Source organism: Acanthopagrus latus, chromosome 20 (genome assembly GCF_904848185.1).
Source record: "Acanthopagrus latus isolate v.2019 chromosome 20, fAcaLat1.1, whole genome shotgun sequence".
Classification (NCBI taxonomy): Eukaryota; Metazoa; Chordata; class Actinopteri; order Spariformes; family Sparidae; genus Acanthopagrus; species Acanthopagrus latus.
Window position 1 is genome coordinate 2624640 of NC_051058.1, and position 16095 is coordinate 2640734.

General features: G+C 42.9%; 1 protein-coding gene across 4 annotated transcripts in view; it reads left to right on the plus strand.

The window, feature by feature from the left end:
- Window positions 1-16095, plus strand: part of dnah9 (dynein, axonemal, heavy chain 9) — a 157348-nt gene that overhangs the window by 21481 nt on the left and 119772 nt on the right. For all 4 annotated transcript variants that reach the window (XM_037081128.1, XM_037081131.1, XM_037081132.1 and 1 more), the window contains exons 19-32: window positions 183-344; window positions 1903-2125; window positions 2358-2524; window positions 4173-4316; window positions 4486-4645; window positions 5890-6045; window positions 7605-7737; window positions 7870-8147; window positions 8494-8624; window positions 8729-8855; window positions 9305-9457; window positions 11161-11286; window positions 15155-15394; window positions 15636-15796. In XM_037081128.1, the coding sequence (XP_036937023.1) occupies window positions 183-344; window positions 1903-2125; window positions 2358-2524; window positions 4173-4316; window positions 4486-4645; window positions 5890-6045; window positions 7605-7737; window positions 7870-8147; window positions 8494-8624; window positions 8729-8855; window positions 9305-9457; window positions 11161-11286; window positions 15155-15394; window positions 15636-15796 (2361 nt within the window). The remainder of the gene's footprint in view (window positions 1-182; window positions 345-1902; window positions 2126-2357; window positions 2525-4172; window positions 4317-4485; window positions 4646-5889; window positions 6046-7604; window positions 7738-7869; window positions 8148-8493; window positions 8625-8728; window positions 8856-9304; window positions 9458-11160; window positions 11287-15154; window positions 15395-15635; window positions 15797-16095) is intronic.

Consider the following 16095-nt stretch of genomic DNA (forward strand, 5'->3'; position numbering starts at 1 on the left):
GGTGTTGGTGAAGTGGAGCATGAGTGTGTGTTCTTAAGTTTCTGTCCGTGGTCACTTCTAGTGTCATCTCCTCTAATGGGTCTAGAATATGTTTTGGGGGATGAAGGTCATTTCACCTTAAAAACAAGCTGAAATAAACAGTTAAGCTTCCAACTTCCTGTCTAAAACTTGTCTTTCTGCAGGTACGAGAGGATCTATGAGGAGGTGCAGGGTCTGGAGCCGGTGCATGTGTTCCATGGGTGGATGAGGGTGGATGGCCGTAGCATGAAGAGCGCCTTGCTCAACATCATCAAAAAGTGGAGCTTCATGTTCAAACAGCACCTCATTGACCATGTCACTAACAGGTGAAGGACACTCACACTGGCTGCTACATCTTCACCAGTCATGTTTAAAGTTAGCAGGTTTATAAATTTAAACTGGTGTTTTTGCAGTACTGTAACCTGTTCCAGAAAAGAGGCACGGACGATTGTGAGACGGAGCTTAGAGAGCAGTTGTGGCCGACTGGCTCTAGCATGTTACTGGCTGATTAGCGCATTCGCTGTTTGTTTTTCAGAGACATTGTTGTCCAAACAGGCCCTGTGAAGAATCACTTCATCACCAAGCTTCGAACGCTGAAAAATATGTTTGAGTCACATTCGCAGGTTGTCAAACACCAACGTTTGACAACATGCGACTCAAAACACATTTTTCACGATTGCTTTAAATGTGTTCCTGCATAGTGTTACCTTTACAAACACAGTGTCTTGCCTCGCCTGAGTTTCTCTCTCCCTGTATGTGTCTGCTCTGCTGACTTTCTTCATCAGCAGTATGTTTTATCAAGTAAACACTCCTCAAATTTTCCCCTCTGATTAGACAGGTGAGCAGCGTGATGAGGAAGTTTGCTGTTAATTATGTGGCCCATCCAAACCATCATGGCACCTAATCACATCGCACAAACCAGGCACACTTACAAGATTCTACAAAATGCCATGCAGGTCTACATTAAATAGAATAGATGTCGAATCACAGTTTACAGGCGGGATGTAAGACCTCTGTCTGTGTGATATTGGACAGGAGAGGCAGCGCGAGGGCTTAATGTCACCTCGCACAACATACGTTCTCTTGGAAAACCTTGGGTGAACCCCCAAAGTAAAGTCTATGTGTGGGAAACACTGCCTGAGTGTGTTATTGACTATTTAAATCTGAATGGCATGATGACAGCAAGTCTTGGTATATTTAACTGCATCAGTAGAACTGATGAGCCCTAATGAATAAATCACAAGCAAGTCCAACTGCCTCTGAAGTAGTGCTTCTAAATGTCAAGGGGTTTTGTAAATTGGTAGCTGTAGTATTCCACCTCATAGATAGGGAGTAGTGGCTTTGCAGGACAGTCTCTGGATCAGGCACTCCACCAAACTCCAGCCACCAAACTCCAGCCATCCAGCTAAGAAAGGATAAAGGTGGCTGTGGAGCACGAGGGGTGATACGTGGTGTAGTGCACTACTTGGAGGTTAGGGTGTCTGCTGACCCAAAACACCCTAAGACCTTGGGTCCATCACTAAAGATGTCTCTAAGTCGCACCTTATGGTGTTTAAGAGACTAAATAGTCAAAATCCACCAACATTGGATCCTACATTTTCCCACAATGTGTTCGTCATTTGTCCATCAAACTCCACACGTCCTGTTTTAATAAGGTTTTCTGGTAAACATTTGTGATCCCGAAGCTTAGATAACCCTGATGATGACATAACTACAGGTTATTATATCAGACTTCACAAAACCCCTCAACAGCCACAGAAGACACCATACACCTGGTTTCACAGGCTGAGTGACACTGTGTGACGCATATCTCATCTGGATTGTACTCATTTTACACATCAATGAACCTGTGTCCCTTTAATTACCGCTGACATCTCTCCCCAGTTTGTCAGATCTGGAGAAGTTTATCAGTGTGGCCGATGCTGGCCTGAGCCAGCGGGTGGAGGAGGGTGACTACGGTGGCCTGGTGGGTGTCATGGGTCACCTGCAGGCTATGAAGGAAAGACAGAACACCACAGATGCCATGTTTGAGCCCCTGCAACAAACCATCGCTCTGCTGAAGGTGTATGAGCAGGAGCTGCCAGATGTGGTCTATAAACAGTTAGAGGTAAGAACTAATGTTCAGTCATTTCACATCCTCTGTGCTCACACATATTCTTGTTTCTTTGAGCCGAGATGGAGCCATTTCACTTACTTTTTCTCCGTGTCTTCCAATCGCTCGACTTTCGTTCTGCCCTCTTCCTCCCGGCAATTCATCATCTGTCACTCCTGCCTGCCTTGCTTTTATCTCTGTCTCTTCATCTCCCTCTCCCTATATCTATCAATCTGTTTATCTGTAGGAGTTGCCAGAGAAGTGGAACAATGTGAGGAAGCAGGCAGTGTTGGTCAAACAGCAGGTGGCGCCTCTGCAGGCCATCGAGGTGGCCGGCCTGCGTCGAAAGTGTGCCTCATTCGATGTGGAGCAGCACACCTTCCGGGAGCACTTCCGCAACAACGGGCCCTTCAGGTAGAATTTATACCAGCCTTGATATCTTTTGGAACCCTTTATTTTAACACCACATGTCACCAAACAATGTAAAAGGTTTATTACACACTGTTGTGTTGTTTTAAGCAAGTATAGGGTCAACTGTAAGTGTTAAAAAGTCTGGACGCTGTGTAAAACACAAATAAAACAGGATGTAATAATTTACATTTATCATTTAGATATATTTACAACCGAAAACAGCACAAAGACAATATATCATATGATATAATGTTCAATCAGCTTCATTGATTTCTGTAAATAGATGCTTATTCTGAATTCTATGGCAATGGCACATTTCAAACAAGTTGGGACAGGAGCAATATAATACTGTGAACGTTGCTGAATGCTCCAAAAACATCTGTTTGGAACAATGAATTACAGATAAAAGAACTAACATTAAACAAGAAATAAGAGAAATACCAGTTCTGCTTGCCCACTGCAGATTGCATGTAGCTCATGGGATTGTGCACACCATTTGCAGCTAGTCATGTAACTTTACACTAGTAGCTAGAATTTTTTTTTTTTATAAATATAATGAGATTTGCTAATGTTTTATTTCAACCAGTTATTATTTTATCCCTCTTGCCTCCCTGAACTACAGAAACTACCAGACATTGTGAAGGTTTCTACTAACTGATTTAATGCAATTTAGTTTTTCAGTTTTAGTTCCTGTTTCCTTTTCGTTTTCATCAATGACGAGAAATGATCTGGTGTCTACAGTTCATGAATGTTTAATCATGTTTTTTTGAGTTCAGTGGAAGGAGGCCTCGCATTTCCTTGAAGTTTCCTGACATTTCAGTCACTGAAGACGAACTTGCTTGTTTTTTAAATGTGGAAACATCAGTTCACTCTGTCACACTGAATCAAATGAAAAAGATGCTAATAACACCTAATAACACCATTTGATTACTACTTGAAGTCCTTTTGGAGTGTTAGGAGTGGAGTGCATTATTCATCAGAACGGATTTTGGCTGCCAAGTAATCGCCTGTTTTTCTAGCTCGGGTACTGACCTGATATTCACGCTGTCGGGCAAATTGGTACATGTATGTGCTGATAACACCGTTTGGCTCGTTGATCTCTTGAAATGAAGTTCTAGATGTGTTGTTTTCCCTGCAAAGATTTGCATCCACCTGAGGCTGAATAGTGGGAGGTTTAAATAAATTGTTCCCGTTTGATTTGAGTGTTCAGTTTCACAGTTTCCTTTCCCAAGTTCAGCGAGCAGCCGCGAAGAGATAAAAACGTCACCTTTCTGCCCTCGTAGAGAAGTGTTATCTCGAGGCTCTCACATCCGACAAGGCTAATTGAATCTTAACATAATGATAATTAATTCATAGGTAGAGATGCTTCGTCATAACGTCTAATTGTCAGATTAGTTATGTGTGTAATTGGTCTCTTAATAACCTGGTGATTATTTCCCCATTAATGTCATGGAAGTCATTGTTAATTGTCACCGTGTGCGTTTAGTTCTGGAGACTCTGGTCTGGTTACGCTGCAGCCAAGTCAGGCTTGGCATAATCGCAGCCCCTCATTACCTAAACACAGCCTGATTTATACTGGGCTTGTGCAAATGTGTGTGTGTGTGTGTGTGTGTTTTGATGGGTGCCTGTGTGGGCTCATGCAATCGTCCAGGTTTGACAGCGAGAGCCCCTACCAGATGTTGGATGCGTTCCACCGGCAGATCCGGGAGCGGGAGGCAGTGATGGCCTCCCTGGTGGAGTCTGCCAGCCTGTTCGAGGTCACCGTCTCCGAGTACAAACAGCTCCGACAATGCAGGTAAAGCCCAAAGCTGGAAGGAGAAAAAACACTGGCGATCCTGTGCCAAATTCAAAACTAATGAGCCATTATAGCAGGGACACTCTTTTACATTCACAGTCAGTATCTGAAGAGTTTCACTTTTCACGCTGGTTTCATTCACCGTGTCCACTCTCCTGTATCCCCTGAGGCGTGAGGTGGGCCTGCTGAAGGAGCTGTGGGACATGATCACCATGGTGGAATCCAGCATGGCGGCGTGGAGGACGACTCCCTGGCGAGAGATCAATGTGGAGGACATGGAGCTGGAGTGCAAACGCTTCTCTAAAGAAATACGGGGGCTGGATAAAGAGGTGAGGGGAGAGAGCGGGGACGGACAGGAGGACATCTTATATAGGTAAACTGCAAAATGTGTGAGGTTGAAAAAAGGTGGAGAGGAAAAATGACCCTTGAAATACGATGAATAAGTAATTTCCAAAAGCAGTTGACCGATCACGAGAGCCCTCCTCTGAACAGCCATTATCCCATCATAACCTCAGCAAATGTAGCTAGGCACAGCAGGCCTGTCAAGCTGTGGACTTCTCCACATGTTTAAACAGTGTGCAGTGGGCTGTAGTAAGAGAGATACTCTGAGTTTCAGGAGGTTAGAGGCTGGCAGCCTATTTTTTAGCATTTTCAAATCCCAAAGCACAAGCGCAAACATGTCAGGAATGGATTAAACGGTGTGTTTGTCTTTGTTTGCTGTAACAAAACCTGTAACTCTTAGCATGTCAGGCTAAAGTGAATTTCGTCATGTCATATAGCGTTGGCTTTTTGTCGAGGGAACAAGGGCGATGCTAACTTCTGAGTTAGCTTATCTTCCTTATAATCCTGAATTCCATTATATTAAAAGTTAAAACATACAGTTTGAAATAAAGAAAAGCATTTAAGCTAGTTAGCCAAACCAGATTTGGCTAACACTAGTACATTTCTCTGTTTCATGTGTATAGTTAATGAGCACACAGCAAAACAGGAACATTAGCATTACAAAAAAAATCTCACACCAACTCATGGAGCTAACACTAGCATAATTAGCTTGCTAGCTATATAGTTAATAAACTCAGAGCAAAGAAATCTGTAACAGCTTGTGTCCCCCCCTTCCTGAAATCAAAGATCCGCTGTTTAAAAGATTATTACGATTAAAGGTAGAGAAAGACAGCAAGAGTGTTGCCAACTTTATACCTGAACAGAGACCAGAGCTGAAAACTAGCCCCTCGGCTAATTCTGGCATGTGTAGATTAATGTTCATTGATATGCGCTAACCTTGAGTGAGGCACTGGATAAATAAAACTATTTAAAAATGAATAGTGAAAAAAAGGTGAACGCATGTGTTGCCTTGCAAGAACATAAAGCTGGTCAGGTGTAGTAACAGCGAACAAGGGGGTCGGGGCTGACTGACAAGTGGCCGGTTACTATAAGCTATGGAAGCAGTTTGCAGGTGAAGGAAGAGCAAAAACCTCAAAAACCTTAGTTGCAAGTCCTCGATCGAAGCTGGGAAGCACCCAGCATGTGTAGTGCGGGTTCTCTTGTACTGATCCCTGGCCTCTGTCCCTGATAGGTCAGAGCGTGGGAGGCCTTCACAGGTTTGGACAACAGGGTGAAGAACCTCCTCATCTCCCTCCGGGCTGTGGCAGAGCTACAAAACCCGGCCATACGACCCCGACACTGGCATCAGCTGATGGCTGCTACTGGAGTCCGCTTCAAAATGGACCAGGTTTCAAATTTATTCTGTTGAAGACAAATATAGATGCTATAGTTATGCTCATGTTTCCAATTTGTGATTTATATTTACAAGCTTTACATCGGCTGCAATTTTCATTTTTAACAAGCAGTGTTGTTATAACGTGCCAACGATTTAAGGGCGCGCTTGAGGAGGGGATACACACAAGGCAGCTTTCTCCAATTATTTTCTTATTTCCTCTCCCAGCTCCGTCTGCATCCTCACTGGACTTGTTTGTACTGTTTGTTCTGCTCCAGCTGTTTAGTTTGTACAAAAATGTATTACAGAGTCTAAATTGGCCTTATAGAACTAGTGGTAAAGTATGGTGTGTTAAACTCACATTTAGCAGGCTGCACACTAAAGCCTCATCAAACATTGCGGCGAAACCGCTAGTCATCCCTTTTATTTGAGCAGTGTTAAGGCTGCGGCGGTGCTGACCGCAGGGGAAACGCACTCAAATTTTTGAGAAATGCAACCCGCCATCAGGGTGCGGTGGCCGGTCGCATAAAGCCGATGATAAGACTGGCTGGTCAGCAGTATTGTTGAGTTTCTTTTACGTTGCTTGGTGCCTCAAACAACACTGTGCTACCAGGAGACTGCACGAGCGGGGGAGGAGGAACACTCTAACCTTGTTGTATATGGGGAGAGCCTCTCAGGACGAGTTGTTGCTCCCAAGCAGGGAGCCTGAAACCTGCTGCTCTCCAGGTGTTCATGGACCAAACGATAACTCTCTCCCAGATGCGTCTTCCCACAATGACGCGCAACGGTGTGCCAGTCGTCACTCTGCCTGATATAGTTATAGGCCTTACAAGAAAATACAGTTTTAGATGCTACGATACAATCCTTTTCAATCCACCTCCCTTTAAAGTTGGTCCAATTCATTAATGAACTATTTCACACTCTCGCATGAAATTTGAGAAAGTCCAACTTTGTCAATTTTTCAGACACTCTGAGCAACTAAGGAGTGACTAATGACAAATCTGGCAATTTGTTCTCACCATTCATTCTGTCTTCATTCATTGAGCTGGCTGTTCATGAAAAAAACCCACTGTATGTTTTTGCCATGCAGCAGTCAAAGTTTATGCAGGCGTTGCACAAAACTCAGAGCAGTAACAGCTCTCCAAGCTACCATAAGCAGAACCAGAGACTACAACTATAAATGTATCTGTCTGATACAGGCTCTCAGCTAAACCTCTGTTAAAATGGGCTGACTTGGCTGGTAATCAAATTGAAAACTTAACATAACCAAATATCAAGCAAGAGCAACAACACAAGACATGCGACCATCTTGCCTTTTATTTTGTGAAGCTTTCGCCAGCGACTGAAAGCAAGTCTGAGATTTTCTCTTAGTTTCCTCCATCAACATCCTCTTCTGTCTCTTCTCCTCTGTCATGATGTCAGTAGGGACTGCAGATTGCAGTTCAGCCGCCTGCCCCGGCTGCCAGGCTCTGGTTCTGGTTGCTCGGCAGTAATATGTTACTAATATTATCATATTACATAATGGCGATCAGATGAATTGTGGGTAAAGTACTGATGTGGCTTTCTATGGGCAGGACACCACTCTGGCTGACCTGCTGCAGCTGAACCTGCACTGCTTTGAAGAGGAGGTGAGAGGGATCGTGGACAAGGCCGTGAAAGAGATGGGGATGGAGAAAGTCCTCTCGGAGCTCAACTCCACGTGGACAGGTGCAGAGAGGGACTGTTTACTGTACCCAGACTCTCTGAGTCCGTGTTTGTCTGGCTTTTATTCCACATGAGTGTTTTTCATCCCGACATCCAGAGTTTATGACCTATTGACAGAGCGTATTGATCATCCAGGTATGCGGTTCCAGTACGAGCCCCACCACCGGACCCGGGTGCCTCTGCTGCGCACAGACGAGGAGCTTATCGAGACGCTGGAGGACAACCAGGTGCAGCTGCAGAACCTCATGTCGTCCAAGTACATCGCCCACTTTCTGGATGAGGTGTCGTCGTGGCAGAGCAAGCTGTCTGTGGCCGACTCCGTCATCTCCATCTGGTTCGAGGTGCAGCGAACATGGACCCACCTGGAAAGCATCTTCATTGGCTCAGAGGATATCCGCTCACAGCTGCCTGAGGTGACACACTGAGCAGATAGGATCACACACACACACACACAGTTAATTACAGCTCTATAGGTGTACATCACTGACAGGCTCATATGCATGCAGGCCTTAACCTGCGCCCTTGTCGTCGCCATATGAACCCAGATAGCATGACTGCAATAGCTGTTAATTAAGAAAGCATTAATTGGCTCGTACTGCTGGTTTAGGAGACGAGATTACATGACTTTCTAATTGCTCCCGCGATGTTCGGCTGTGCTTAAAGCCAGATGTTTGCTATTAAACCTGATCCCCCCCCCCCACTTCTCTCCTTTGGGAACCTAAACCCCCTGGCTGGGCTCCCTCGTGAAATCCTCCGCAGGACTCCAGGCGCTTCGAGGGGATTGATGCCGATTTCAAAGAGCTGGCGAACGCCGTGCATCAAACGCCCAACGTGGTGGAGGCCACCAATAAACCAGGCCTGTTTGGTAAGCTGGAGGACATCCAGAGCAGGTGAGAGTTCTCTCTGTTTCTACTCTTTATGTCTGTTACCAGGAGCACTCTCACATCATTCTCATAAATGGATGCACACACTCACTCTGTGTATTTGTCTACAGGCTGTCTCTATGTGAAAAAGCTCTGACAGAATACCTGGATACCAAGCGTCTGGCTTTCCCCAGATTTTACTTCATTTCTTCAGCCGATCTGCTGGACATCCTGTCTAATGGGACCAACCCACACCAGGTGGCTACGCTAATTTTCGCTTGAGGGGTAGCGATGAACTTAATGCTTCAGTCTGTTCACTGAGTCAGAAAAAAACATTTTACACTGCGCATAGCAAGATTCTTTTTAACAATCTCTTTTGCTGAGTGCAGTCGAATTTGTAGTACCCTCGGTGTCCACACAGGGGCAATGTCGGTCATAGATTTCTCGCCCCCAACATCAGCACATTGTCTTATGCATTACAACCTCAGAGAAATAAATCACCGTTAAACACAATTTGCCACTAAATCTCTCGAAGAGGAAGTTAGCAGGCATGCTGCAGAACATGGGTCCTGCCCTTCTATGAATGACTCTGAAAAAACAGTGATGAAACGTTATGTTTTCGTGCAGCGGCGAAGAAGAAAACAGCAGTCAGACCGTGAGCGGAGTGCTAACAGAGCCGGGCTGAATGTGTCTGTGTGTTTGCTCAGGTCCAGAAGCATCTGTCTAAGCTGTTTGACAACATGGCTAAGATGAGATTTGAAGCAGATGGAGAGGAGAATCCTTCTAAGACTGGTCTGGGCATGTACAGCAAGGAGGAGGAGTATGTCCCCTTTAATCAGCTCTGTGACTGCACTGGACAGGTGAAATACCTCTGAACCCTTTGATTCACAGGACTCCCGACTAACCTTTATCACTGGTTGTTAACTTTTTTGCCAAGGTACACTCAATAATCCATTTTTATTTAATTTCTCAACACATTATGTAGCTGAGAGTAACAGGAACAAAGTGTCTTCATTATAGCCACAGCACATGAAACAAGATGTTAGACTGCTTAAAAATTAGGTGACAAAGTGCTGATGTTAACAGTGCTCAGCAAACTCAATAATCAAGCTGGAATATGACGCGTTCAGTTCAAGTCTTTCAGTCCAAATCTCAGGTTATGTTAATTGGAGACCTGAATCATTTTGTTACCACCCAGGACACTGCAGCCTTATCTAAAGAGAAAAGGTCACGTATCAGTACCTGTCTAATAATGACGTTATTGACCAATTAATTCTCTAGTCTGTTTAAAAAGTATGACAATAATCAGATTTTTATGATGTACATTCATATAAGGAGAATAAATGTAAACAAACAACAAATAGATATATTATAAACGCATATTAAATTAATTTCCTCTCAATCAAAATACTCTCAAAAAGCTTGAAATACTTTGAGTCAGACTGAAAAGACTAAATAACTAAACAGAATACAAGAAATGGTAAGTGATTCGAGTCCAGAGTCTTTAACATCCAAGTAGAGTAGTTTTTCTGCCAAGTCAGTGTACAAGCCATCAAAACAATGACTGAAGTCCACATCTCTGTCAGATATTATCAGGTCTTCATAAAAAAAACAAAAAAACGATTCACTGATATGAAGGTTTAAACTTCCATGTACTATAGAGCTTCCTCTACGTTAGGTGGTGGTTTAGCTGTGTAGTTATTTGCTATTATTTAAACGTACTGAGTTCTGACAGATGTGCAGAAGCAGTACAAAAACGTCCTTGTCACTCAAGTTTTTGAACTGGATGCAGACTGGATTCTCTGTGACAGACATTCGCATGCAAGACACACAAGACAAGAGCACAAGACACAATAATCACACACACATTGACAGACAGACATGCACATAACATGTATATAACCTTTATTTAACTAGGAAGTCACATTGAGATTGAAATATATTTTAGTGAGACTGAGCCAGTAAAAAAAAGCAGCGTCAAGGACAACATCAAATCAAATCAAATCAATCCAAATCAAGTCAAGTCAAGTCAAATCAAATCAAATCAAGTTACATCAAATCACAATAGCAGCAGTTAGTACAATAATACATTCCACAACAAGTGTACATGGAAAAGGCTACAATGTTTAGGCATGTGAGTCGCAACCGCAGCTGGCAGTGGCCTCACCCAAAACATTGTTCTGCATTTAAATGTATGTGCAAGAAGTGGCGATTTCTGTAGATGAATGTGATAGGAGGGAAAAAAAAAATCACATACCTGCCCATGTCTGTTGTAGGAGAAAATGTATATCAAATAAAGATATCACGATAAATGAGAGAAATGGAATTGAGTCTGTCGTTGCCCCTGGGGTTTTGCATATCAAAGCCTATAAATCCATTAATTTTCCATTACATCCCATAGTATTTGCCTGACTTCACTTCCACTCTAATGCTTATTAATGACCTCATTAGGGTCCATTGATAAGAGAGCCCGTCGGTGCTCACGTGACACGCATTGCAATGTTTTCCTGCATTTGTATTCGTGGCTCTTTCTTGAATTTTTGTGTTTTTTGGTGTGTGTAAGGTGGAGGTGTGGTTGAACCGGGTTCTGGACACCATGCGCTCCACAGTTCGACATGAGATGACCGAGGCGGTGACCACCTATGAGGACAAACCCAGAGAGCAGTGGCTGTTTGACTATCCAGCTCAGGTAAACAGGCTCAGGGGATGGGCGTGGACATTTAACTGATGTTGCTCACTTTTGGGATTTTTCCCATTAGTCCTCTTATCCAACATCAGAGAGTTAGGTGCCATAAACTGTGTGTGGGATATTTCGGACCAGTCACACACTCACTCATGCTTAACACACACAGTGATAGCAAGATTCTGTTGGGTATTTTGAACAGCGAGAAGGAGAAGTAGGAAGTGAGAGCAACTATGGGTGTCTGGGCTAATAGAGCTCTTGTCCCTTGCTGGAAATGCTGCTGATTCACACTTTTGATGTCCTGTATTGTAAAATGCGAAACTAGTTCAGGTGTGGCTGAAAGTGGTTCACAGCAGGCTGCAATTTCAAAAGTCATTTCATAAAAGCACAGATAAAGAAAATAATTCAGTGCTGAATCACTCTTAAAGTATGAAGGTCAGTCTTTTAGTAATACATCCTAGTATTTTCTCATTGACTGAAGATGAACAACTCCTGAATAAAAACACGAATCATTACTGAAGTCAGTTGTAAATCAACAGCGTAAGAAATGTTGCTGCTGAGGGCCAGATTTACTTAGAAAATGGCGTTGCTGTGTGCACTCAGTGCCTGAGTTACTAATGCAGCAGCTCATTACGCAGTCAGCTCTTGAACTGATCCTGGTGCTGCCCTCCAGACACACTCTGTCAGTGAAGGAGAGCTCGTACTGTAGGAGCACATGAGTTGCGGGATTTCTATGAGATCACTGAGCTCAGACGGATAACGCAGTGATCTCGAGTACAAATATTTACTTTGGCCAACTCTGCCTGAGAAAAAAAGGATTGAAAAAAAACTATTTCTTGAAAAAAAAGACAAATATATAATCATAATTGAATCATTAACGAGAGGAGGGGGAGCAGTAGGAGGTGCAGATGATTGTTAATACTGAGGTAAATGCAATCAGACATTTTTACATTTTTTTTAACAAAACAAAGAAAAGTTTCTTTGCCGTCCGTAGAGATTTCTCATTTGTATGCATTACATTAATCAGATATTTTCCCCATAAATAATAGCCCAATTACTCGTTTCTGATAATCAGTGACAGTCTCACTGACAAAAAATGACAGGTGCAAATAGCGTGACCTCAGTACATAATCAGACTCTGTTGACACGTCTCCTCCTATTATTTGCACGATCCTCCCCTGAATTCATCGGAGCTGAGGAGAGACAGTTACACAAATGACACTCACATTGTGACTCCAGCCAGCTGCTGCGTTTAGCATCTGCACGTGAAAAACAGCCGCAAACCTTTCACTTACAGAACTTCCCTGTTTGTGGTCTGATCTGTGAACAGTCAAACACAACCGGAGACTTTTAAAAACAGGCGACCAAATGTCAACAGGTGAGGTGGTAGTGGTGTGCAGACAAATCTATGAATGATCAGGTCACAGAACACGGTGTAACTCCTCAGACAGATTTGCCACTATCTCGCCAGTTGTGCGGGACTGTTTGTTAGAGCTCAGGTTTGGTTTCAGAAGCCAGACAATTAAGTCAAGGCTGAAAAAAACATAAACCAACCAAAAAATTAAAAAAAAAGATCAAATGTTAAATATTCGAATTTTAGCACTCAACACATTCAAATGAAATTCGTATGCATGCATTCAATAGTCATGTTAATCCAGTACAACAATTAAAAATTCTACATCCAGAGCTATGGGTGTCGTCAATGACCAGTAACGACAGTACCTGTAATATTCAAAGAAATAGATATTGATAATATGCTAATGATGGACATGTAATAATAATAGTTGCTGTGTCTTTCTGTTCTTGCTTTGTTCTAGTAGCTGGCGGTAATGCGCCTTGACACTGGTTGCCAAACGCCATTCAACAGAAAGAAAAGGAAAAGCTGCAGTAACTGTTAGCTAGCTAGTGTGTGGCATGAATCTGCTGTGCGGCTGCTGCTCGTTGATTTACTACGACTGTGCAAAGTCACGTCAAAACGTCAGACATTTATGGTTACAGAGACTCTCTCTCCACCTCCCTACACTCAAAAACATTTATCATTTGACAAAAAAAAAAAGAAACAGAGACGACACACAGTAAAACAAAGTGAAGGTGGGTTTGACAGAGAGCATTTTTTCTCCAAAATGTCTGTATATATCAGGATAATATCGTTATCATGAGTTCTTTTGGCCGCAATAATCGCCCATGAAAACCTGATATTCTGACAGCCCTTACCCTATTTGATATCAAATTGTTTATTGATAGAGAACTAATACCTTATGATAAATAATGTAGTAACGTTCTTACACAAAACACGCACTATTCTTCTTGGCCTTTCTTTTCTTGCACTAATGTATAATTCTAAAGTCTCCAAAAATCACTTATTTGCTCCCAAAAATCACACGGGCAAGGTTGTAGTGTTTTTTCAGCCCTCAGTTGTGTCTGCAGGTCTTTCATTTCTGGCTCCATATGGGCCCTCACTGGTCCCATAAAGCTGATGGGGTGAGTACACAGACACACATTGAAGGGGCATAAATGAACATGTCAATGTTTTTATTATAAATGGTAAGATTCTCTTGTGGACAATGACAGCCGGACAGCAAAAAGACGCTGTTAATGAGGCCATAAGCTGAGAGCCAACAGCTACTGTATTGTACTGTGTTGTTAAGATGCAAAATGGTTCTTGGATCACATTTTTCACTTTGTGTGCCAAGTGTAGGTCTGCCTGATGTGCTTGGATTATGGAAAATAATTAGTGATTCTACATCATGAGAAGCATAACTTTTAGTTTATATTATATATTTAATGTATGATAAATATTTGATAAACTGACTCCAGGTAGGTAGGTCCAGGCAGGTGGAGTCACAGGAGGAACAAGGGTAAGTCAGTGGAAGAGCAAAAACACATGTAGGTAAAAGGTCGTAGAAAAGACACAAGCGATTCAGCCATCTACCACATTGTGTAGTCAAACACAGTCTGGCCACGAGTGAAGGGCAGAGTAGAGTAGAGATGCATTAGATGAACAGACTTAGATGAGCAGCAGGTGTGTGAGGCAGGTGATCAGCTGGTTGAAGGTGTGAGAGAAGCGGCAGCTCCAGTCTCTGTAGATGACCTCTGAAAAAACAAAAGTACAAAAAAACCACAAAAGTCCCGGTCATGACCGTTACGTTCTTCTAACACTGTCGGACTCATTCTGGACAGTTCAGAAACAAACGATCAGAATGATTACAGAGCAGAGGCATCACCTTTTCATTCCACACATTCTTCTTCCTTTTCAAAACTTGGAGCCTACATAACCCACAGTTCAACTCAGCCACTCAGTCATATCACCAGAGTCAGTTTATCAGAATACATGCAACTTCCTCTGGAACCACAAAAGGCTTTATACTACTTTGATCACATATGTAGTAATCCTCTCCAAGACCCGTCAACACACTTGTGTTGCTGACTTGTGTAGAACTGTTGGAGTCACCCTTGAAATTAAGATTACACTTGACTGTTGAAAAATAATTTAGATTTTTCTTTCTTAAAGATAAAAAAGTTGGACAGTCCACATTAAACCTCCTCAGCCCATCTTCATGTTCTTTGAAGCTGACTTTACACACTGGTCAGCAAAAACTGCCATGGCCTCCTCTCATCTCAATCCAAATGCAGCAAGTAGCAGCAGGAAACTGGATGGTAGAGGCAATGGTTTGCCAGTTTTATGCATAAAACATATGGACATATACATATTCATTAGTTTGCTCAGTTCATGTAATTGTTTCATGTTAAGCTGCTTTTTTTGTCAATTGGATAAACAGCCAGAGAGAAACTGAGTAACCTCAAATACAGAATCCACTTTATTTTTTTCATATAGAGAATCTACCTGTGAATGATTTCATCATCTCTGTTTCAGGTGGCCTTGACCTGCACTCAGATCTGGTGGACGTCTGACGTCGGCATGGCGTTTGCCCGTCTGGAGGAGGGCTATGACAACGCCATGAAGGAGTATTACAAGAAACAGGTGTCCCAGCTCAACACCCTCATCTCCATGCTGATTGGGCAGCTTACACCGGGCGACAGACAGAAGGTCATGACCATCTGCACTATTGACGTCCACGCCAGAGACGTAGTAGCCAAGATGATCGCGCAGAAGGTGAGGACTGGGCACGGTCGATAAATGCCAAGGACCTATACGGTATAAATTCTTATGCAGACACTGTGATTGCTGCTGTATTTTTTGAGAGGCTATTAACGGTGAGTAATGCACTCAAGATATTCAAGCAAGGTATGTCATTACCATAATTAGAGGGTGGAAAAGCACAGATTATTTTTGGCTTTACTTCAAGCCTGGGTTGTCTCTCTCTCTTTTTTTTTTTTTTTTTTTTATTTTAAAGGTGGAGAACTCTCAGGCCTTTGTGTGGCTCTCCCAGCTGAGACACCGTTGGGATGAGAAGGAGAAGCATTGTTTTGCCAACATCTGCGATGCACAGTTTCTCTACTCCTACGAATACCTGGGCAACACGCCACGATTGGTCATCACTCCTCTAACAGACAGGTACGGAGGTGTCGTTCTCGCTGTCTTTGTGCACAATGAAAGGGAACAAAACGTCATGATTGCTTGTCAGCTATTTCAGTTGACCACTGACTGTATATAAAGAAGGACAACATCACAGCACCCCAAGAGCTCGGTACAGGTCATAGACCCCTCAACCCCCTAATGTTAGCAGATGTGACACTGGCCAAACTAAAAAAGTTCACCTCAAACAAAGATGTTCAAGAGTTTGTATTTTCGAGTGTTCATTTTTCAGAAAAGTTTGTTTTTAGCTCGTTATGCGATGCTATAAAAAGCGGGTG